At 34.3% G+C, this 24,531-nt stretch overlaps 2 protein-coding genes across 2 annotated transcripts; both read right to left on the bottom strand.

Moving 5' to 3' along the window:
• Positions 1–1,178: 1,178 nt before the first annotated feature.
• Positions 1,179–15,118, bottom strand: LOC131028203 (uncharacterized protein At1g01500). The gene is made up of 4 exons (XM_059217222.1): positions 14,945–15,118; positions 14,219–14,777; positions 12,335–12,526; positions 1,179–1,881 (listed from the first exon to the last, which is right to left on the bottom strand). The coding sequence occupies exons 2-4, from the start codon at positions 14,642–14,644 to the stop codon at positions 1,645–1,647; spliced, it is 855 nt and encodes a 284-aa protein (XP_059073205.1). The 5' UTR covers positions 14,645–14,777; positions 14,945–15,118; the 3' UTR covers positions 1,179–1,644.
• Positions 3,936–7,328, bottom strand: LOC131873981 (uncharacterized). The gene is made up of 3 exons (XM_059217189.1): positions 4,886–7,328; positions 4,558–4,773; positions 3,936–4,455 (listed from the first exon to the last, which is right to left on the bottom strand). The coding sequence occupies exons 1-3, from the start codon at positions 6,630–6,632 to the stop codon at positions 4,205–4,207; spliced, it is 2,214 nt and encodes a 737-aa protein (XP_059073172.1). The 5' UTR covers positions 6,633–7,328; the 3' UTR covers positions 3,936–4,204.
• Positions 15,119–24,531: the final 9,413 nt, after the last annotated feature.

Here is a 24,531-nt window from a genome sequence, read left to right on the forward strand (position 1 = left end):
CGTGTAAATCAAGGGTTACGGCCTCCAACCAATGACACATAATATGATATAGAAACAACCACCAAAATCTCAAGATTGGGTCAACACTATCAATTACTGCAGTAAAATTTACAGTACCTTCCAACAAAGCTGTACGATCACATTCGGCTGAATGCATGTTTCAGAAGCAGTTTATGGAATCCATAAGCAAATTGCTTCAGCTATGGATTTAACCAGACGGTCTTCGAAATTTATCACACCAAATATACATTAATAAATACAATTAAAGATAAATTAAATCCCTTCATTTCACAAAATATATACAGGCAAAAAATATGAATGTCAATGTTGATAAGAAACTAAGAGTGCTTTAGCACTTCCGGCAAAAATACTCCATCGAGCTAAAAGCATGAACAACTAAGCACTATATAATAGAAAAAGAGAGATTATGAAATCACCATTACAGAAGATATTAAAAGACTACTATAGGACACATCTGAAACATGTAAATGCAGATCTGCACATAACAGAGGTAAAACTATAAAATTAAATTAACACCAACATAGCATGTTTTTTGAAAGCACAATTGTGTGTGGATCAACTCTTTTAATCACCCATCCTTGTAAAATTCAGGTCAGGAATGATGGGAGAATGCATCCCGAACAAATACAATACGTTCCAAGCCTATTGAACAAATGGCATTTTATTGCATCTCATTAATTTAAACCCAACGAAAGACTCATTCAGACCAAAAATCTAATTTAATCGAACAGGCATCCCATAGTATAGTATAGGCTACATGGAACTAGGATGACGATAAACAAAATTTAGCATTACCACAAATCATTGTCCATCCAAAACACAAAGCTAGAAGAAAGTTCGCTATAGCATGGATCTTGAATATATGCAGAAGCAAGCTCTCAACAGGACAGTGAATATCTGATATTACAGCCTAAATCCCATTTGAAAACCCAGGCTTTTAAAATTCTATGCAGCAATTATTTGTTTATTACATAGTCTGTACAGTATCTCACTCAACAAAAATGGTTTAATAACCATGTTTGTAAAAACACAAATTGTATGTGACCTGAAACGTTTATCCTAAACAAATCCAACACAGTTGAATCCAGAAGCTACTCTCTACATGTCTCCATAAAACATATTTGCATGCACAACTACAGGCAGGCAGACTCTCAAGGTGCAAATTTTAAAACAAGGGAATATATTGTGGCAAAGCCACTTCTTGGTTTTATAAGTATCAAGCCAGACTATTGCTATTTGAGTGTACTGATACAAGTAAAATGTGCTGTTGCTCACAACTTGGCCCATGCACTTATTGGTTAAAAATTGAAACCCAAAGTCGAACAATGGCACCGGAACCAAAATTTATACACGAATGCAAGCTACCTAACTTGATTGAAATATTCTGTTCCTGTCAACTACGCTAATAAACTTATTGACTGAAATCCAAATATAAAGAAGAAACCAAAATTTATACATAAGCATATAAACTCCCCGCATAGAACAATACATCCATCTGACCAAAAGCACTTATGTTAGCAATATTTACTCACGGGCTACTCACACAAACATGCAAATTATTTGCAACCTTGAGTGCTTAAGGATATATACCACATATCCATCACCAAGAGGAAAACAATGACACTAGAATAACCGCCTCCTGAAGGTCCTGGTTGTTGCTTGATATGTGCGCATGAGCAGCCCAACACCTATTCCAATTCCAAGGCACATTCCTAACCCGATTCCCACTCCAACTCTGACACCAGCATTGAACCATGAAAGCTCCCCTTCCTCACCTTCAATATATCCACCAGGATAAAAGTTACCAAGATTTGGCTCAATCTTTTCATCCAAATCTTCATACTCCCTGCTCTCCACCATCTGTCAAAAAAGACAACAAAAACCAACAAGTGTGCCATTAATACTACATCACTCTGGAAAAGAAACTGAAAAACAGCCCTTCCTGTTGTCTTTCCAAAATAAATGTCAAATCTATAAGGGAAACTTAAGTTTGCACAGGAGCTAGCAAAGCAAGAATACATGGGAGCTAATGAAAAGTAAGTTGAAGACAGACAGACTAAAGTAGGTTAGAAACATCCATGCAAGCATATTAACATGGTAAGAGCAAAACAATACTGGAGGGCATTACAGCACAGCTCCAGTGGAACTTAGGCGAAGATTGATGAAAGCTTTGACTTGTTTATGTGAAATATACATTGATTATAGCATATTAAATCAAACATCTGGCATCAATTTAAGTGTTCTATGTTTGTGAAAACTGTCAATGCTATGTGCCCAGTGTGAAAAATGGATATGTTGTTTGACTAAACCCCCATCGTTTTGAGTTTCTAACAATGTTATCTAATTCTAACTAGCATTAATTTATTAACAATGTGTAGTCACATAAATCTTTCCACTTAATTAAATGAATATTTACAATTTATTTGATTATTTAACCATCAATAATCAGTTAATTAAATTAATATTTAATTAATTCATCCTCAACCTCTTCTCCCATTAACTAAATAAATTATTCAATTTATTTAAATTAATTCACTAAGCCACACTCAATCAATTAAATGAATAAAACACATTTAGTTAATTTAACCCATTTTCCTCTTTTAAATAAATAGTAAAAATATTTATTTAAATCCCTAAACTACCCTCCCCCCCCCCCACTTGCATTCTCCTACAAATGCAAGTTGCACCTATTTTGTTGAAATAAAGTAATTTTATTTTGATTAAAATCTCATTTTCACTCACCCACCAAACCCACTTGCATCCTAAACCCATTCTAGATTCTTCTAAACCATTCCTAATTAGCCTAATCACCCTCCCTAATTATTGTCACATTCCTAAGCAACTTGAAGTCACTTCTCAAAGCCTCCAAAGTCTTTGAAAAGCATTAAAGGTTTTATGTCTTCAACAAGCTAACCCCTAAAGTCTTCCAAACCATTAATGGTTCTTACATGACCATTTATGGCTCTTACATAACCATTAATGGTTAACTCAACTCACCCACATGGTTAGAGACTTTCCTTCTAACTCAACCCTCATTTGACTTATGGGTCTCTTCAAGCATTCATTGCTTTGACCATGGTTATCCCCACTAACTCTTGCACAAGAGTTTGTCCATTGGATAAAGGCTTTATTCATTCAACTCAAGCCTAACCCTGCCTTCTAAGGTAACCTTCAAGTCATTTCAAACATTTAATGCTTCTTCCCTCTCCTCTCAAGCCATCTCATAATGGCATTTGTCATCTTGGGATTGAGTTGAAAACCCTCACATGGATCATAAACCCATCAATCCTGACCATTGTTGAGATTACTCAATCTCAACCATCCATTTCTCCATTTTTTCTATAAATAGAGCTCATTCCTTCTTAATCCAGATCCAGAAATCTTGTATGCATCTAACCTATACTAAAATTGAGAGAACATTTAGGAGCAAAATCATATCTAGTTTGTTATTTTGGCTAGAATCAATATAGATTAATTAGGTATTTTCTCATATCTAGTTTGTTTGCATTTGCATAGTCTTTTATCTTTATTATTCATAAATCTTGAACCTCCCATAAGACATCCATAGTAGTGCAAAAAGCTGAGGGCTACACTCATGTGGAACTTGGAGAGGAGAGGAACAAGGGAGGAGGAGCTATGAGCATGTTTGAGAGCATTTGGGAGGGTTTAATGTCTTTTCTCCGTTTTTGTATGCTTTCTATAATATGTTTGATATCTCTCTTGATATGCATGCTTAGGATTGTAGTTTCTTTTGTATTTTGTTTATGATTGATACCAATGAAACAATAATCGTTTGGGGAATTAATCAGCAAAACAAAAGTATAAGATTTTTTCAAAAAATCGGGAAAAAATCGGGAAAAAATCGGATATACAAAAAAACGTAAAAAATTGCAGAAAAACAATCAAAAACTACTTTTTTTATATATTTTAGGGTATTTCCATAGCATAGAGATATTGTAGGCAAATAAAATAGACACTGGAAAACATGAATTGCAGGAAATAGATTTTTGTTGTTTATATTCATATCACTGATTACGTTCCACAAAATATACTACACCATAAATAATATCTAGATGGTGATAGATGTCAAAATGTCAATTACAATATAGTTTGTGACTTTGAACAAAGTCAACCTGTAAACTAAGTACAAAATTCCAAAATCTCAAATGTAGGCAATGACATGCTAGAGAGTAGGAGGCCCTGATGATGAAGCTCCTGGGTAAGAGCCTGTCCTAATTCCTTCAACCCATTCAGGACGAAAGTTGGCTTGCCTCATGATATCAAAATCTTCGGACACAAGCGGACGATCAGCAACAACATAATCATCATCAACATCATCATCATCATCATCATCATCAACATCAGCAGCAGCAATCAACTCGCACTCTGGATATATCTCATCGAGGTCAATTGGCAAGCATTCCTCAATAGTTCCTGATTTTGCCCATGTAGAAATTAGTGTTTCCCTTACAAATGAAAAACCAATGAATAGTGAATACAATTCAAAAAACTGCAACTATATATTAATATTCTCACCTTGAGCTTTCCTTATCTTCAAGCGGAAGTTGTGATGAACAAATACCAAGTCATTCAGTCGTTGTTGTGATAGGCGGTTGCGTTTCTTAGAATGTATGTGTTCAAACACACTCCAATTACGCTCACAAGCTGATGAGCTACATGGTTGGCTCAAAATACGCACCGCCATCCACCTTAAATTTGGTATTTCATCTCCAAAAGAAGCCCACCATGCAGCTGAAAAACACATTATATGGAGATGATATTGTAAGACTAAGAATATCTTATAATCTTAACAAACTTAATGGTTGGCAAAATAAAGAGATTGTCAAAAGTTTATAGAGTGTACCTGGTTGAATTGTCTTTCTGCTTTGTATAGCAGCCCTAGAAGAGAGAAAGCCCTTAGCATGCTTGTACATTTCCAGCTCTATCGTAGCCGCATCAAATTTTTCCAAGTCAGGAAACATTTTTTCCATGCACTTGAAGAAGCCTTGTTTGATCTCAGCATCAATTTCCAGGAAGTCAGTCTTATAGAATAACAGAGGATTGAGAAAATATCCTGCAGCATGGAGAGGAGTGTGCATTTGTCCATCCCATCTCCTATCAATTATGTCCCACAACGGCATATACTTATCCCTGTTATTTTCCAGCTTACTCCTTATCACCTCCTTGGCCCTATCCATGGCCTCATACACATATCCCATGGGGGGTTTATCTCCATCCACTAGTCTCAAGACTTTTACTAAAGGCTCTGAAAATTCTACAATTTGTTCAATAGATTCCCAAAATGTGGTAGAATACATATACCCTGCCACTGCTATGCCATTTGCTTGAGTTGTGAAACCAGACTCCATCCACTCAGCTGAAACAAACATTCGCCTTAAATTACCTTTTTGTTCACATAATGTTTGTAATGCAAGGAAATATGTTGCAAATCTTGTCACTCCTGGTCGAACTAGCTCCTTGCCTCCTATGAAAGAGCGCATTATAGCCAAAACCCTTGTGTGATTATAAACAAATTTGGTAACCTTGTGAGCTTTCTGAAATGCCGCCTTAACCCATTCAATTTTTCCAATGTCCTCTAGGGTTAGATCAAGGCAATGTGCTGCACATGGTGTAAAAAACATGGAAGGATATTTATCTGTCAGAAGTCTCCCTGCAGCAACACAAGCAGCAGCATTGTCTGTGATAAATTGAACCACATTTTGTGGCCCTACATCTATAACTACCACGTCATACATCTCAAACAATGCATTTGTGGATTTCATCATATTAGATGCATCCACAGATTTCAAAAAAACAGTGCCAATCTCACAAGAGACAAGGAAGTTAATGAGAGTTCGGTTCCTTCTATCTGTCCAACCATCTGACATGATGCTGCAACCAGTTCTAGCCCACTGTAATCGATGTTGTTTAACAACATCTTGAACATCCTCTACTGCATCTTTCAGCATACCAACCCTCAATGATTCACAAGATGGGGCTTGAAACCCAGGACCTACAGCTGCAATAGCATCTACCATGGGTTGCCAATATGGATTTCTGGAAGCATGGAATGCCGTGTGAGAGGAGTACCAATAATTAGCAATTGCCTTCTTTGCTTGTTCAGTGACAGTTTTCCTCCATCCTGTACTCTCCAAAGTGGTTTGTGATCCTGGTGTGGTACGAGGTTGGAAGAAAGCATTAGTGTTTCCTCCACCTGTATTTGGTCCATGTGCTATAGAATTATGTGTCGACCCAGATTCCCTGAAACTCCCATCTTCACCATCCTCCTCACCCAAATGGTTCGTCTTGGGATCTGCAGAACTAGAACCTAGTTCAACGGTAATTCTTGCCTTTTTGGCCTTACTCTCAGCAATCCCGTCAAGAGATTGCTTTGCTTGATACGAGACATCTGCAGGGCATGCCTTGCATATCACGGTGTTATTTCCTCGTTCTTTGGACAAATGCCATTTGAAACGATAAATTCCACCACTGATCTCTTCTAGACACCAATTGCACTTGACCTTCGTGCTACCAGGAACTGCTGTGCAATGTGTCCACGCAAAGTCTTTTTGACGCGGCATTCTGATCAAAAAACAGATCTGTAAAAACATTACACTTAGTCTTAAACTTTTGAGGGATCTAGGGTTGGGCTTGTGTATAATAATTGCATTTTAATTACATTGACATGGGAAATTGGAAACCTAAATGTAATTGAATTTCAAGTTTACACCAATGGTATACTTTAATCATTGCTCAATACATAACCTAGTAGATGACCACAAACAACTGTGACATAATGACATTAATTCATAAATTTACGACATCAAGACAAAGAACTAATAGTAGAAGTCACACACAGTTATATGGGCACCTATATTAGACCTTTGACACTTAAAGAATCAATGCCATGCAAAGTTATATCAAAATCAAGATCAAATAGAATATTAGTTGGGCAAAGCTAAGACTTCATATTGTCACAAGTCATAATAAAGACACAATTTCATAAGCATGTTAAGTAGACTGGTTTCTAAACGCCCTATGACAAGTAATTCCCCATCCTTTGTCAGGATTGATGATTAGGAAATAAGGATTGGGGCTTAAGCATAGTAACTGCCAAATGTATTATGAATCCTAATTGTTCCTTCACTTATGAATTGTTTTCTATCACAAAAAACCAAAACAAGGAAATTTTTAAGTGATATGGTTGAGCAGTAGGGTTTCTGTGGTAGTCTACCCAATTTTATAAAAAATATATCTCTATTTTCTGTGCAAATTAAACTATATAAATTAATAAAGAAAATGGAGTTTAATATGATTTTTATTATATAGAAAATAGAGCAAAAATATATATACAAAAAACATATACATAAATTTTTTAAAAATATTTTATGTATAAATTTCCTATATATACTTTATTTTCTGTATAAATTTATATAGAAAATATAGCCACTGTATAAATTACAGTGGCTATATTTTCTGTATAAATTTTTTACAGTGGCTACAGAAAATAGAGTATATATTTTCTGCATTAATCTATGATTCTATACTATACAAAAAATATATAAGTACTTCTGTATACAGCCATTAATATAGAAAATTAATACAAAAAAATTATAAAGAAAAGTTAATACTATATTAAATAAAGAAATATACAGAAAAATACTCTGTTTTTTTAATTAATTTTCTATAAAATACATAAAATTAATATAGAAAAATTAATACTCTATTTATATAGAAAATCACATAAAAAAATTCTATTTAATATAGTCTCTTTTTCTGCATACAAATACTCTATTTTTTGTATTAATTTTCTATAAAATACATAAAATTAATATAGGAAAATTAATAATCTATTAATACAGAAAATCACATAAAAAAATTAATAATCTATTAATACATAAAATTAATAATCTATTAATACAGAAAATCACATAAAAAAATTAATAATCTATTAATACAGAAAATAACATAAAAAAATTAATAATCTATTAATACTTAAAATTAATAATCTATTAATACATTAAATTAATTTAGGAAAATTATTTCTGTATATTTCTGGCAAATCACATAAAAAATACAGAAAATCACATAAAACTTTGGATTAAAAAAATTTGTGTAAAAACCTGGCAATGGCAGAAGACCTCTTCCCGTCAATGTGCAATGGCGCGACCTCTTCTCGTTTTCGTCGAGCTCCCGTGCCTCTTCTCTTCCCGTCGGGCTATTTCACGACCCCACAATGGCTTCCGTCTAATTACGCGACCCCGTGGTTTTCGTTGTTAATTTACAAACACCTTCCCCGCGTATTTATAAAAAATCTGACATTTTCTAACATTTCGCGGCGTGTTTAGGGTTTTCGCGGGGATTTTTAGGGTTTTCGCGGGTTATTATTCCGCGCTGGTGATTTTTACCGATTAATCGTGTCTAATATGTTCATTTTTTTGCCGATTATACCCGAAAAAATCGTTGACCGCGTTGACCGATTAAAACGCGATTTTTGGGGGGAATTAATCGGCCAGACACCCGATCAACGATTAATCGGGTTTAATCGCGTTTTTTTCCAGACTGTTGTTTCTATGATTGATACTACTAACACTAACGTTTGACTTGTCTTGTGTTCCTAACATCCTTTTTGCAGTGCATCACAATGATAACGAGAATGAACCTGAACCTAAAGGTTAATGCTAATTTCGCCATTTATTAAAAAGCAGCTTGAATACAACATTGTGTAACATTTATTAGCAAGGAATTACCCTCATGAAATAGCACTTATACTTTGGTAATATAATGTGCTAATTGATATATCATCATTAATATATCACTATCATCAGCATGTAAACCAGTAAATCTATAAGCTTTGGCATATCAAAACTGAAATATCTGGAAAACATTGAATAATTTTATTATAACAATCATTATTGTTTAGACCTAGCTAAGACTCACAGAGATAAAGTGTTAAACATGACAAGGTTAAGACAGAATGATACGTGACAGCAATCGTTTTGTGTGAAGCTGAATGCCTACTTAATCTCTTAAGTCTTAACAAATAAGTATTTGACTCATTTTGAAAGCAATTTATGATATCTGTAGACAACCAAAAGCACCAATGAAACTGTCAAAATTATTGTGCAAGTAAGGATTCTCTAAGAGAACTGGACATAAGTAGAGAAATAGTGCAACCCTGGAAAAGAGGCACAAACAGAGAAGCACTGAATAATGTGAAAGATTGCCACAATGTTATTTTACCACTTTGATGCCTCCTCATAATCATGTAAATTCCCCAAAATCACTAACTAAGGATGTTAAAAGTAGGATTTTTTGGCTGAGATGTCTTATCACACAGCACAATGTTTTTGCCAACTGTTGGAGTAATTATGACACTTTGTCTAATTACTTAATTAATTTGGTCCTTTAATTACTTTATTCACTTGAGCTAAACTTAGGTACTTTTTCCTTTTATTAAATTAGGCTAATAATAGCTTAAGTTGTCTCATTCATTATGATTGTGACACTTGGCACTAGCTAATTTAATCTAACTTTGGGGTTTTGCATCTAGATTCATCTTTTTATAAGGATTCAATCATTCATTTGTAACAAATCTTTTTGTGTGCAACTAAAACAGAATTCTCAGGTTGTTGAGCATATTGTTATTGCTTGATCTTCTTTGTGTGACAGGTGTTTTGCTTTCAGAGGTGCAAATGACAGTGGAAGGCAACACGCAAATTATTGCCCTATCATCTATAGTGAGTGATGCATCAAAAGAAAAAGAGGAAGCAGAGGATATTGGCAGTGGATGCTTGCTTTGGCCAGGGTGAGGTAGATAGCAAGTTCAACATATGGTAAGGTCGGCAGCAAGGAATAAATGCTTGGTGGGTGAGGATTGGGTATTCATGATTTCCAAGAGATGAGATACAGTGTAGAGCTTACTCTAAAAGACAGTGGATCTAAAACCTACCTTGGTAACAATGGGTATAAAGGGAAAATTCACATTTCAAAATTGCAAATAAATATTCTTACCTCTGTTGGCTTACTGTTTGTTGCCAAGATACTTATTTTACAAAAGTGATGCTCTAAATTCTAGACAATTTCATTGCGATCATAGCCCTACACCTATACCACCTTTATAACTTTCTTCAGAAGTATCAATGTTGGTACTTGAAGATATCAATTGATCTGGACATAATTTAATGGAATTTAAATGTTCAAACAGTTCTGTTGACAACAGCCACATTTCACCTTGTCCAACTGTGCCCCCAAAGGATATTTAATTTTCCACAAATGAATCAAGATCTGACGAGCTTGAGGAGCCAATTTGACTAGATGACAATCATGTCCAATTCCTGACAAGCCAGATGTTTCATCTTCAATTTCCTTGTCTCTAGAAAAAAGCAGAAAATAATGTTGATACCAAAGTTGTAAGAGATCATAAAGTAGTAAATATCTTTAGATCAATAATTGCTAACAAGGACATGTTAGTCCCCCCCTCAACCACCACCACTTCAGGTCCAACTCAGATTATGTTAAGTAAGAAAAATGTAAATATAATCTTTCCTAATTATAAAAACCAGGTCCAGTAACTCATTTGACATTATTTTAAAAAGGAAAAATACATCTACATCCAACTCTCATCCGCATCAACCAAGGCTTTACTTAGAATAAAGCAGTATTAGCAGAGAACTTATTTCCTAAGTTTAAGAACCCTTTTTTCAGAGAAACCATTCAGAAGACTTGGAAAATTATCCCACAATCTAATCCATGTTTAATTGGAAATCCAATAGACAACACACTAAATGCAAATGAACCTTTATTTAAAATGAGAACAATTTACAAGAAGCAAGCCATCATTTAGAAGAGTTGTGAAGCTACAACACTCTAAATTTTAGGATCTGATGACAATTAATTAACAGAAATTCTAAGGAAACGATAATCCTAAACATTAAAAATGGAAAGATTGGAATCTCATCAACCACGTGAAGGATATCCCCACACGTAGTTGAGGGGATTTGTCAGGACATGAAGCTCATTGATACAGAGTTTCAGTATTCCAGAGAAAACGATATTTTTTTACATTTTTTTGTTTCAAATTTTTGGAGCCCTTCAAAGCAATTTTTGTGGGATCAATATTTTCCAGCCGAAATGCATGCTAAAGGAACCATTTTAGTTAGTCTAGAGCATAAGCCAAGTTTTCCACCACATTATACAGTTTCAAATTCCATCAATTTTGAAAAAACCGCACCCTAAGTAAGGCATCCTCTAATGCCACCCTAAAAAGAGGGTTTCAAAAGACTTTGATCCTCATCCGCTAGGATGCATCATCTAGCATATCCCATCGGCGAGAAACTTGGCAAGGTCAAAAAAATAAATAAACAAAAGCGATCCTAATAAAATTTGAAGTACCTTTTTGGCGTTTGAAGAGGTCAAATTAGGGTTGAGGGGATCAGATTTGCCTTTTTGGCAAAAAAAAAAGACACTTTAAAAAAGTAAAAAAAAATTAACATTTTGGTGAAATTCTTCACGGGTCCCTTGAAAAGCATCAAACTTCTTCCAGGGTTCTTCATGGGTTCGCAGGGCCAAATCCACAGGCTGTGGGCCGGACCCTATCTGAACCCACAGGGAACTGGAACCAGACCTGGGGGGAACCAGACCGGGATGTGGGGGGTCCCCCTGCAGAACCTGGTAACTTAGGAAAAATGATGAAAGTTGAAGTTCTGCATCTAAGCCAGACGAAAAACAATAAGAAAGTGAAATAGCACACAAATATGATGTAAAGTATCTATGTGCTTCAATTAATTCACTTGAAATATTCATTTTAAAAATTCAGCTGAGCTCAAGAGGTAAATAGGCTCTCACAGCAAAAACCTTAATTCAAATCCTCAAGAATTGGGTGAATTGGGGTACAGGAAACTGAGGAGATCACTTATATTCCCCTCAGTAAAGGCTCCTCAAGAATTGAGTGAATTGGGGTACATGCAACTGAGGAGATCACATGAAAGCCCCAGGTGAATTTCAGAGTATATTCCCCTCAGTAAAGGTATCTGACCTAAAAAGTATGCTCCTGCCATAGTTTAAATGGAAGTCTTTACCAAAAGCTAAAAACATAAATTAAACATCCATAAGAACAGCAAAGTGCACAAACAAAACATAAAACTGCAGTGCTTACAGAATCTAGATCAATGAAAAATATAAGAATCAAAGCAGTCAAGGGGGAAAAAAACAGCAAACCTCAATACCCAAATCAAAATGCTAACTGATAACCAAAACACTGCTTCTTAATCTAGCCAGAAAAGAAAACATCAGAACAAAACAGCTAGCATACCTGATGTGAATTGTCACTAAGAACTATGCTCTTAACCTGTGTCTCCTCATCCTCAGGAATAGCATCCAAGGTCCCTCCTCGCCTACGCCGGGGAACAAGTTGCAAAGTCTTAGTCAAGATTAGTGGTGATCCAGAGCAGCATCCTGCCACATAAACCTCCAAAGTTGGAGGAGTGTGTCCTGCAAAATCAAACTGTGGAAAAAATTTTAAGAGATGGAAATATTTTACAACTATAAAATGTTTAGCTAAACTTTAGACAAATATTTCCTAACTATAAGGAGTTGGCAAATATTTCCAGTACAAAAACATGTTTTACAGATTTATTCTAAGAAAACAACTAGAATTTACTATTAGCACATGTTTGTTTTTGTTATTGTTATCATTTCGTTAGAAATATGTATTATAGGCTAAGAAAGGAAATGCATAGATTTTGTGTTACCATGTGTAAACTAGTTTGCACTTCTAATGAACTTGTCAAAGAATTTCAAGGAAAATTGTTGCATTTACTGTTGAACCCCTATTAATGTTGTGTGAAATTTATATAAAAAACTTTGCAATTATTGATTTTGAAAATTAGCCACTTGGCAAATCTCATTATTAAAATTTGATGGCTGATCTGGCTGGAGAACATAGAATTTACTATTAAAATTCTCCATATTTTCTATGATTCCAATCGCTTCATCTATGTTTTATGGCAAATAACTGAAATTCCTTTTAATTAAAAATTTGTCCAATCTAGAGAGGAGGAAACACAAGAACTAAAAAACTTATTGATCTCTCTGCCAAATTTTATCATGAGGAGCTTGAGGCTGCCCTGCTCTAGATCATGTAATTGTCTTCTTTTGGTTGGTTGTTTTTGTTTTGTTTAGGAGGACAGCCATCAGGCTGTGCTTTTGCCAATGTTTGGTTACTGTTTCATCTATTGCCAACGATTTCGCTTCCCTTCAAAGCCTGTTTTTACCCCTCCTATCAAAAACGTGCGCAAACTGACAAATATACATTAATACAGAGGAAAAGCATAAGAGTTTACCCATGTGTATATATGATTCTAATTACTTTGTCTATATTTTATATAAAATCTTCTGCATTTTATTGGGGAAATCTTTTACTTGGTGATTCAATTCTGAGGAAAAATAACAATAAAAATTGTATTAAGAAAATTTTTGCAATCCTGATAACTTCATCTTTAATTTCTACAATAATGTTTAATGATTGAGTTTATAAACATTATAATATTTAATTCCATATCACATCCGATTCTGGATATGGCACACACAGTGAACAAGGCTTTGTAAAGTGCCTCAATAAATTTTTAGAGTGGGATACCAATGCATGAGCCTTCAAACAGTGCTATATCCAATTTTGGATGTGACACACCATTGGACAAGGCCCCATAAAGTGCCAGACCCAATTCTGATTTGGCATTCCCAATAGATGAGTCTCCTAAAGTTGAATGTGGCATAACCAACAGTTGAGGCTACTTAAAGTGCCACACGCACCACCAAGGAGACAAGGCTCGGTAAAGTGCCACATCGAATTCTGGATGTGGCATACCCAGCGGACTAGGCTCCATAGAGTGCATCATCCAATTGTAGATGTGGCATACCCAATGGACGAGGCTCTGTGCAGTACTACATCCAAATTCAATGTGTGGCATACCCAAACTACCAACTGAAAAGGCCTGGTGCAAACCTTGGTCAATTTGAGAAAAAAAGAAGAAGATAAAACTGGTTACAGTATCTAATCCAAAGGGCATGGTGCAAAGGCAATTAACCGATAAATTGAAAACTTCGGTTGTTTCTTTTCAATTTTGCAAATTAGCGAGGCACCTAATGCTTGAAAGAAATATGAGAATTCGGCAAAAGAAAATTTAAGGAAAAAAACCTTGTCAGGATGCTGTTGCTGCTTAGAAGCCCCCGGACGCACGGCGGAGCAGCAATCCATGCTCCAGACCCCATCCTTAGCCCCCTTGTGGAGGGTTCCACAAAGTAACAAGAAATCCCCATTATAAACCTCGAAATGCAGAGTGCCAGCGGTTCGAACGTTATCCGTGCTGACGTAAGTAGCCTCAGCGGAGTCCTTGTCGAGCCTGTCCCTGCGGAGGCTAAGACAGGCAAAACCCTCGGAGGGCGAAACCCTGGCCCCGTTGATCTCAAGCATCGCTCCAGCGCCCCTATGCGCATGGCGTAGCAACAGCACCTGCGGCATCGCTCCCTCCGCCCACCTCACTCGCACGTAGAATAGCCGCACCTCCAGCCACCCCTGCGCCGCTCCCATCTTCTTCTGCCCTAATTCTTCGTACCAGTCCATATCCTATTTCTCATAAGATCGGATCAATTGGATCTGATGAAACCCTAGGGCTCACAGTAATTGTGCTTCTGGTGCATCTCTATCACATATCATTCAGGTATTCTCTGTAAAGATAAACAGACAGAGAATTCGTCTGCAGGGTGCAGGCGTCCAGGATTCAGGATTGAGGATTCCAAACGATTTACTAATTCCAGCCCACTGTTTAGAATTAAAAGTGAAGAATAATTGGAAGGAAAACGAATCCCTCAGATTGAGGCTGTTTTATTGGATTGTGATGACAGTGAACACTTAAATACTTACCCAGCAGCGTGAGATGTTGGCCACCAACCTAAGCTTTAAAGTTGACCACCAGAATCGAACCCGCGATCAGCCAAGTAAAAATTGTGGTCGACACCACCCTAAAAAAAAACTCTTTCCGCGGGTGGTATCCACAATTTCTGTAAAAAGATTGGAGAATTTTTGTGGTGTCCATAAAGAATTTTGTCATCACTTGAGAAAGAGATGATTTTGTTTTTCAGTTGATAAGGGTCATGTAATATTAATGTATTTCTTTTTTTTTTCTTTTTTTTTTTGAGGTATTAATTGTCATCTTATTGTCATGTTGATCTCCTAATAGTCGTCATAGTGAAAACACCATTAATAAATTTGTTTTGTACTAATAGCTGATTATTTTTTGTAATTTTTTGTTCATAATTGATTCATTTGTGCACCACTATTGGAACATTTGTGCACCACTATTGGGACATTTGTCAACAAGTACTAGCGATTTTGAGTTGACGATTACTAGAACATCTTTAGTTAGGTATCAGACGACACTTTGAAATGTGTACTTTTTTACCTTTGTGCGCATAACTGATTCCACAACGTGCATCGTTACTACCCAGAAGTCAGATCAATAACTATAAGCTATTAAGTCGCATACGAAGACAACTAAAAAAAAAAATCAAAATCCGATGTATTGTTTAGGATCCGTGGGTGTGCAAAGTTAGCTATGATGGCTATTGGTGCTCTTCCCTCTAAATAATTTTTTCTACAATTTGAAAAAGATATGATTTTGTATTTTAGTTGATAAGGGTCATGTCGTCCTTTTTATCACTAGTATATCTATTTTTAGAGAAATATAGGTAAAGTACGCAGAAAGATATCATATTTGTGAATTATTCCACTTAAAAATTATTATATTATAATTAATATTAAATTATTATTATTATTATATTGTGATATTTTTAATCAATATTAAATTATTATTAAGATATTACTATATTTTTATATTTCTATCAAACTCTTCACCAAAGCAAAAAAATCTATTAAGACTAAATATTATTATTATATTATCATATTTTTAATATTATTATTATAATAATAGATTGACATAATTACGAAGTTAATTCCAATTCTAAACCTAACCTCAACCTTGATTTAATATTAAATCTAACTCTTATTGACCCCTAACACGTCAAATTTAATGATTCTAGTTTTTATTAACACATATCTGTGCATCCATTATGTGAGTGTAATATGCCTTCGGCGTAATCATATTATTATTAGTTCATGTAAGGAAATAGAAATATTAATGTGTTTCTTGGAGGTAATTTTTAAGGGTAGCACAAATTCATAATATTGTCTACCATTTGAAAAAGAGATGATTTTGTTTTTTTAAGTTGATAAGGGTTGTGACGTCCTTTCTATTATATTATTATTAGTTTAGGTAAGGAAAGAAAAATATTAACATATTTCTTGGAGGTAATTTTTTATTTATTTTAGGTAATAATAATTTGTGGATTAAATTGTTTGTATGTCTATTTCATCGATTTTGTATCACATTCTATGATCTATCTTGTTTTTGTCTCGGATAGCACTCATGATTGATCATAGAGTGTAATCTGAAACATTGATGAAAAAAACATACACACAATCTAATCGAGAAGCAATTATTATCAATTTTATGGATTGTACAGATTTATAGTCTTCAATAATGCTATAATTTATAATTAATGTTCTTATCTAACAATTTTTAAAAATAATGTCATTTATCTGTTTTTCTATTGATTATTACGATGAACAATGAGATGAAATTCTTTCCTTTTGTATTTAAATTAGAAATTCAACTCTACCAATATTGTCTGGTTGTTTTTTCAACTCTATTAATAGTCCTTAAAAATGCAAGCTATTTTTCAATTGATAATTGGAATGAAATGAAATTTTTTTTTTTTCTTTTTAAATAAAATATATTCAACTTTATCAATAATGTTTGGTTAGTTTTTCAACTCTATTAATAATTTTTATAAATACAAGCTCCTTGAGTTGGGAGTAATGTAAAGATTCAACTCTATCAATATTAATGCTTGATCATTTTTTCAAGTTATTTTTTCAATTCTATTGATAATTCTTATAAAGGCATACCGCTCAAGCTGGCAAAAAAGTGGAGATTCTACTCTATCAATAGTAGTGTTGCCTTTATTTCTCTATTAATAATCTTTATAACTGCATGACTTTTAAGCTAACAACAAAATCAAATCAAACTCTTATATCACCCTAGTCTAGAAATTTATAGCTAATCATGTAGATGAAATTTTGTCATTAAATGGTGGTAGAAGTTATTACCATAAATATAATCTCATTAGATATTGTAGTGTCACAAATTGCATACCCAATACAATTTCATGCTGGGTTTAGCACCTGCCTTAGTTATTGTGTTTGAACCTATCTAGATGTGCATGTCCCAACATTAGATTTGCAATATGGGTCACACCAACTAGTTCCTAGCCCTTTATGTAGCCAAAAAGGTTTGGACACTAGTGTCCAAAGCTAGTATCCTCCCAATATGGTTGCAAATTTAAATATCTGGATGTCAGTGTCGAGCCCTTAAGGGTTGTATCCTATTGTTAGTCTGTCTTAAAAAGTTGTTCACAAAAAGGTGCAACACATATAAATGTGTCTCTCTTCCATATTTGAAAGTCAAAATATCTAGCTATTCAATTCTAATGGGCAATCTTATGATCAAGCAAGCAATCTAATTTGATTATTGCATTATTACATATCTATCAAGCATATTTGATTGTTTTTATCATGTTACATTGATGTTTTGAAGACTTCATGAGAGCAAGTCTTCATCACCTCACATGAGATCCACACAAGGGTTTTGTGCATGAGGTAATCATTGTGTTTTATTTTATTCATTTTTCTTTGCTTCTAAGGGAGCATGCACCCATCACTATTTTTTGTGGACATGGGAACACCAACATGAGGTTTGACTTAAGTAATCCCCTATACAAGACAATCATTTTCCCATCTTTTTGTGTGTGCAAGTTCAAATTTGAGGATCGACTACAATCAAAAGCTATAAATGGATAGAGCAGACATTAATGAACAATCCCGAAATTCAAATAGCAAAAAACACTCAGACTCTAAAGTTAGGTGCTAGTTTCCTCTCAATTTTACCCTAGATTTTGAGGATAGCAACCTAGTGGCTTCTTGATCATATTTTTGATACTATCTTCTACATCAATCCACTCTTAGACTCTAGCACCCAGTGCCCCTATCCTACCCAATCTTCTCTTGGTTCCTGTCAAAAGTGCCTCTCTATGTTTCATTTCCATATTTATCTTTCTATTATGTATTTATGTTGTGAGTTTCGTGCATTCTCATAATCTTGTTCATAATGCCCAAGTCTTTAGCCTAGCTTACTATGTACCTTCAATCAATCACCAATCTCACAACATATAAACAAATTAGGTGTAGATCTAGGGCTATTTGGCTCTCCCTTGAAGACTATAGTCAGACTTATTCACACCTATTCTAATAACTTGTGGTGAAAAGGAGATTGATTCTAGGTTGATGCACATGTTAGCTTAGAATCATGTTTTCATCATTTCAAATATTATTTGAACTAATAATAGCAATTAACTCAAGTTCTTATATCGATCGATTTTAGATATATATAATTATAATGGTGAAAATTCCAAAAAAAATACCATATTTACATGTAAAAGGATGCAAAAATCTTTTCTCCAAATCAAGAATCTAGTAGATCTAAAATATTGATATTTTTAGATCTAACCTTTGTTTACTATGAATATAGATCGAAGAAATAGTTGTAGGGATATTGGTTTTGGGTCATCTGATTTTTAAATCTATGCTTTGTATAGTTTCATGATAATTTTCTTGTAAACTTTGCTTATTTTTCTCATCAACATCATTGAAGACATGGCACATTTGTGTAGAATCTTGTTTTAAATGTAGTAACAAGATATATTGTCCATAATTCAAATAGATTTTAGCAACATTTTTAATTTGTAGATGTAACTAAATCCCAACATTAGTTCTTCATCTACACGTATTCGCAACACTTCAACATCAAGACAATTTTGATAGAGTTGTTGATTGAAAATGCTTATTTTTTATTTTTTAAAGAGAGAAATTGGAAAATATCCTCAACAAAGAATAGTAAATACCCAAAATAGAAGTAATCTTCCTCACACTAATTTGACTTTGGAAATACTTACTGAATTGTTCTTTTTGTTGTTGTTTGATCTTGCCATTCTAAATAGTAATAATCGAGGTAACACTTCTTACAAATCTTTGCTTGCAATAAATATGTTTTTCCCTACATTAATTGTATTTATTTTCTTTTAAATTCAGATGAAGTATATTCTTGTCTTGAGCTTCTTAAGCTAGATTTTTGCTATCTAATCATTTTTTCATGGATTCCTTGTGAATACATGATATAATAAAATAATGTCAAACAAACACATTTATTCCACTACTATTGGTATTTTAACTTGGGCATTTCTATGATTTTGACGATGACATGAATTTATTATGGATAATCTATATTAAAACAATTTTGATTTGTCAAAATGCAACACTTCCATCATTTTTTTAGAACCTTGTTCATGACCTTAAGACTTCGGGTTCTTTTTATATGATGCATATACCCACTTCTCACCTACACAATTATATTGCATGTAGATGTGCTTAAAAGGGTAACAGAAATGGTGGCATTTAAGGTCCCATCCTCATAGTTTGCAATAACTTCTATGTGTTTGAGACTCTTCTCATCAAGGCAAGGTGCCTTTTCTCACATTACCTCATATTCAAATATCATCTAGCTATGAGATTTGGCTATAGAGATAACCACCCAATGCTTAGAGGCCTAACAAAAAGCATAAGATACTTGGAAGATCAATATGACAAGAATAAATTATATTCCTATAAAAAAATGCAAATGGAATGTATGTACAATGTATGAGAGACCCTTGATTATGTTGGCCAAGGTGAGACATGGGACAACATAAGATTATGAGAAGTTTATTAATCTTATGAAATGACACTTTAAGTGATAAATATCCCATATGTACCCTATGTGAGCTTAAGTGATAAGACATGAAAGGGACCTAATAGTGGAACGAGTTGCATAATACCTCTATTCACACCAACACCCCTTTAAGTGCAACTTAGGGGTAACAAAAATTATGCATAAATGCAAATATGGGTCTTGGATACAAAGCTTGAGGAGGTGCCCATGTACAAATAAATATATCACAAACAAATAAAAGGAAAAAAAAATGAGTGGGAAAAAATTTCTCCCTAAAAGTGAGAAAAAAAAAGCTCTCTAAGATAGGACAAAACCTAATGTGAGGGAAAAGTCCCCCCCATAAGAGAGAATGGCGTGAGAAGGCCAATTGACACCCCTAAATGTAAAATCCCCTACACCAATGATGGATGCTTGATATGAAACTATGAAGATGGTCCAAGATTGTCAAACAACATGTTCCTCCCCTTGTAAAGAAATAGGACCAATGATGAATGCAAGATATCTTCCCATTCTTAAAAGGAATATAAGGGATATAAATCTTTGGAATTTTATCAAATATTACAATTTTAGGAGTCCCAAACTTAACTAAAGAAGGTTACAATGTAGAAAAATGTTAAGATTAATTTAGAGCATGTACCAAGGATGATGATGATGATGATTCCTCCAAATGTTGCTCCAAAAAGATTTCAAACTATGACAAACACTAATATAAAGAATCAGGTAACACTACAAATGATGTCAACATGAATGGTGATAGAATTCAAACTATCAATTCATGAGTATAAACAAAATCTATCATTATGAAAGCATATAACTATGGAGGAGGATGAAGAGGATCCAAGTGTACCCTAAAAGCATCTATATGATGTGATGAGTTTTCCTTTGATGTCATTAAAGATGAAATGAATATCATTAATGTTATCATCAACATCTTGTATGTGGGATTCAACAAACAAGTATTATATAACCTATAAGCAATCATCCAAATTATCAATAAGAGATAAGAAAAAAAATCCATCCACACAACAAGTTTGAGCATGATCAACTATAGAATCTACAAGTGTTGAAAGTGAAGAGCCTCTAACCTCTTGATGTTGACTTGAAGATGTAAGAGGAGAAGCCTCTATGGGATGCACATGAGTTGAAGAATCAATTCATGTCTCTAAAGGAGGAAGAGAAGATTTGATGGTCATTTTACATTCAATGCTTTACCAGTAATTTAGCACTTCTAAGGCATCTCCGTCATATGAAATATTATCACAGCCATCTAGGGGAATTGAATAATCAAAGAGAGGAACATTTGGGAATGGATAATAATTTGGATATTCATACATATCCCAAAGTTTAATCCAAAAAGGAATAGAGGAATCAAAAGCTAATAAGATAAACTATGTGTAGGTGTTAACATTAACACATATAAAGTTCTTACCATTGACAATATTTGCAAGAGAGGTTTTGTGTTGGCTAACAGATTCCCCCTTTGTGTCTCGGATTCTAAAATATATCTCCATCTTCTTTTGGATTGTTCCTATGTTAGGGATGTGTGGGCTCATTTCTTAGATTTGCGGAACCTTAGTGGGTTTTCCCCTCTTCTTTTTGTGATGTATGGGTTCAATAGGTTGTCCCTTCTTGTAACCGTGCACTCTCTTTCCCTTGGTCCTTAATTATTTCGTGTGTTTCTTATGGTGTGTGGAAGAAAAGGATTAATATAGTTTTTAGAGACTCATCTTTAAGCCTTGATTTTGTGTCTTTCAAAATTTGTTGTGCTATAAAGGGAAAAAAAATTATGGGGTTCTCTAATTCTAACTTTTTTGGTCCAAAAGTTTCTATTTCTATCTTTGATGTGTAAATTTCTAGAAGCTAAGGCCTGGCTTTTGATATTTCCATCCCTTTTATAAAAATCAAAAGCTCTATAGACAATGTGGTTTGGTGTTTTCCTCCCAGTGGTTGGATCAAAATTAACTTTGATAGGGTGGCTAAGGGAATCTAGGCCTCCAAGTTGTCAGGGAGTGTTGAGAGAAAAAGAAAATGGAAGGCTCATGTTAGTGGTGACACTCCCTCTAAGAATCTAGACCAATCACTTTGTTGAAGTGGTAGTAGCCTATAATGCCCTAAAAATTGCTCATTCCTTAGACAAAAAAAGAGTTTGGATTGAAGGAGATTCACTTTATATAATCCAATGTTTGAAGAAGGTTCAAAAGCCAAGTTGATTCATTGAGGCCTCAATAAAAGACACATGTAATCTCATTAATTCCTTTGAGGTTTGTCATGTTTCTCATATTTATTAGGAACGCAATAGGCTTGTTGACTCTTTACAAAGCTTGGAGTTTCTAGCATTGTGGAGCTTTAACAACCCCCTTCCCCTCAATGTTAAAAGCATTATTGATCAAAATATTTTGCATGGATGGAAAGAATATGGAAAATGATTTCTTTTTTTGCCATGTCATTCAAAATATTGTGGTTCTTATGTTTTATTTGTGTATGGCCATTCACATTTATGGTTCCTCTGAAATTCCTCTTCATTTGACGATTCCCACACATATTATGGGCATTTGTTTCTCCTAGTTTAGTCGGTGGTGTAGGAAGTGGGTCACATTTTAGTTATTTCTTCTGCTAGTGGGTGTGTAGGGTAGGCAATGGGCTACAATTCATTTGATTCTCCTGCTAGTGTATGTAATAATGGGAGGTGATAGAAGTAGGGTTGAACCCCTATTATGCGATGGATTCAAGAGGAATGCATAGGTTTGGAGAATCTTGGAGAAGGCAGGGGTCACTTTGTATTCAAAGAGAGTCTATCAACATGATCCTCAAGCTTCCACTTGCTCTATTACAGTTTGGAAAGGGAACACTTTGTCTACCTTTGGGAAGGAGTTGGTAATCACCGAGAATGTCATTACCAATATTATTGGTTTATGGATGTAGGGTAGGAAGATCTTCAAGGATAGAAAGGTATCATAAAGTTTTGTGTGAAATTTTTTTATAGGACGGAGAAGGACAAATTTGTTAAGAGTCAAATGATGACTATGACAACAAGTCCATCAACCATGTTGATATGTGGCAACTGATCAACAAAGTACTGTACACTCATGGTAAGTGCACAAAGATGGTGGTCAAAAAGGGAGTATAAGTGGACACTTTTTTTCTGAAATTAGGTGAACTTGAACTTGGAGGCAAAATTTGAAGTCATCCACTCAAGATATGAAGATAATCAAAGAACAAATATGTAGTACTCTGAATCTAGTTTCCAAACTACTAAACTTTTTCAAAATTGGATAAGATTAAGGGGGTCAAATCCTTTGCGCACGAAAAACTGACCCTGATTTTTTTTGAAAAACATAACATAGTGTCTGACGTGCCATCAAAAAAGTCATAGTTAGATTAGTATTTTGACAAATCCTCTGGCAAAAGATATTTAAGAGTGAGCACTAGAAGATGTGTATTTTTTTGTAATTTTTTGTTGAGTATTTTTTTTTAATGATTTTTTCCAATTGATCACATCCTGAAATTAGGTACCTGTTCGTGTGCGAAGCATAAGTTGCACTAAACAAATCGAAAAGACAATTTTTTTTTCAAATTGTAAAGAATCAAGTGCACTACAATAATATATAAGTTTTTTAAATTTGGATAAGTATATCAAATGTTTTTCAAAAAAATGGTGCACCTATGTCTGTGAGAACTATGGAGACACTGGTAAAAGAAATTCAATAATAATATGTTATTGTTGTTCAAATTAAAAAAAAAATATATGGTTAGAAAGCTCAGAAGATGGGTGAAAATATGGTGACAATTTTAGAAATACCCACTTGATGAAGTGTAAACTTGATGATGACAAAGTCAATAAACCAAGTTGATAAAATAAAACACATCAAAAATGAGAGAAATGGAGGAAATCAAACTTCCAAACCGTAGCTTTGTCATCCAGGCCTATTTCCAAGCCTAAACAGTCAAAAGCGCGTACGGGGTACTTATGGTTTAAAAAGCACGTACAGGGTACTTATAGTGTAAGCAGCGCGTACACGCTTGTTTCCCTATAAACAGCGCGTACGCACTAACTTTACTATAAATAGCACGTACACGCTACTATATAATATGATATTCTATATATAATATGTGTATATACATATAATATATGTAATATATAATATGTGTATAATACGATATGTAATATATAATATGTGTATAATATGATATTGTATATATATAATATATTATATACATATAATATATGTATATATATAATATATTAAACATATCTATACACATGTAAGTGTATTGTCTCCCCCTCTCAAATGCATACAAGGTCTCTCTCTCTCTCTCTCTCTCTCTCTCTCTCTCTCTCATCTCTCTCTCTCATCTCTCTCTCTCTCTCTCTCTCTCTTCCTCCATACCCCATCCCTCTTTCTCTTCTTCTCTCCCTCCCTCTCTCCATACCCCCATTGCAACTGTGTCTACACTTCTATAGAAGTAAGTGAATTTATTTCTTGTCTGCAACTTCCTCTTTGATTTTTATCATGTATGCTTTCCTAAGAAAATTGACTGGTGGATTTGTGTGTGTAAATTGAATAGGAGG

The sequence above is a fragment of the Cryptomeria japonica genome, chromosome 1, assembly GCF_030272615.1.
Source record: "Cryptomeria japonica chromosome 1, Sugi_1.0, whole genome shotgun sequence".
In the NCBI taxonomy this organism is placed as follows: domain Eukaryota; kingdom Viridiplantae; phylum Streptophyta; class Pinopsida; order Cupressales; family Cupressaceae; genus Cryptomeria; species Cryptomeria japonica.

Bases quoted from the DNA above. Each gene is read 5' to 3' on its own strand.
- LOC131028203 (XM_059217222.1), bottom strand. From the start codon at position 14,644: ATGGACTGGTACGAAGAATTAGGGCAGAAGAAGATGGGAGCGGCGCAG. The intron at 12,527-14,218 runs GTTTTTTTCCTT...TTTTTTCCACAG, and splicing joins AGCAACAGCATCCTGACAAG to TTTGATTTTGCAGGACACAC. The intron at 1,882-12,334 runs GTATGCTAGCTG...CTTTTTTGACAG, and splicing joins TTAGTGACAATTCACATCAG to ATGGTGGAGAGCAGGGAGTA.
- LOC131873981 (XM_059217189.1), bottom strand. From the start codon at position 6,632: ATGTTTTTACAGATCTGTTTTTTGATCAGAATGCCGCGTCAAAAAGAC. The intron at 4,774-4,885 runs GTACACTCTATA...TGTGTTTTTCAG, and splicing joins CAGAAAGACAATTCAACCAG to CTGCATGGTGGGCTTCTTTT. The intron at 4,456-4,557 runs GTGAGAATATTA...GGGCAAAATCAG, and splicing joins GAAGATAAGGAAAGCTCAAG to GAACTATTGAGGAATGCTTG.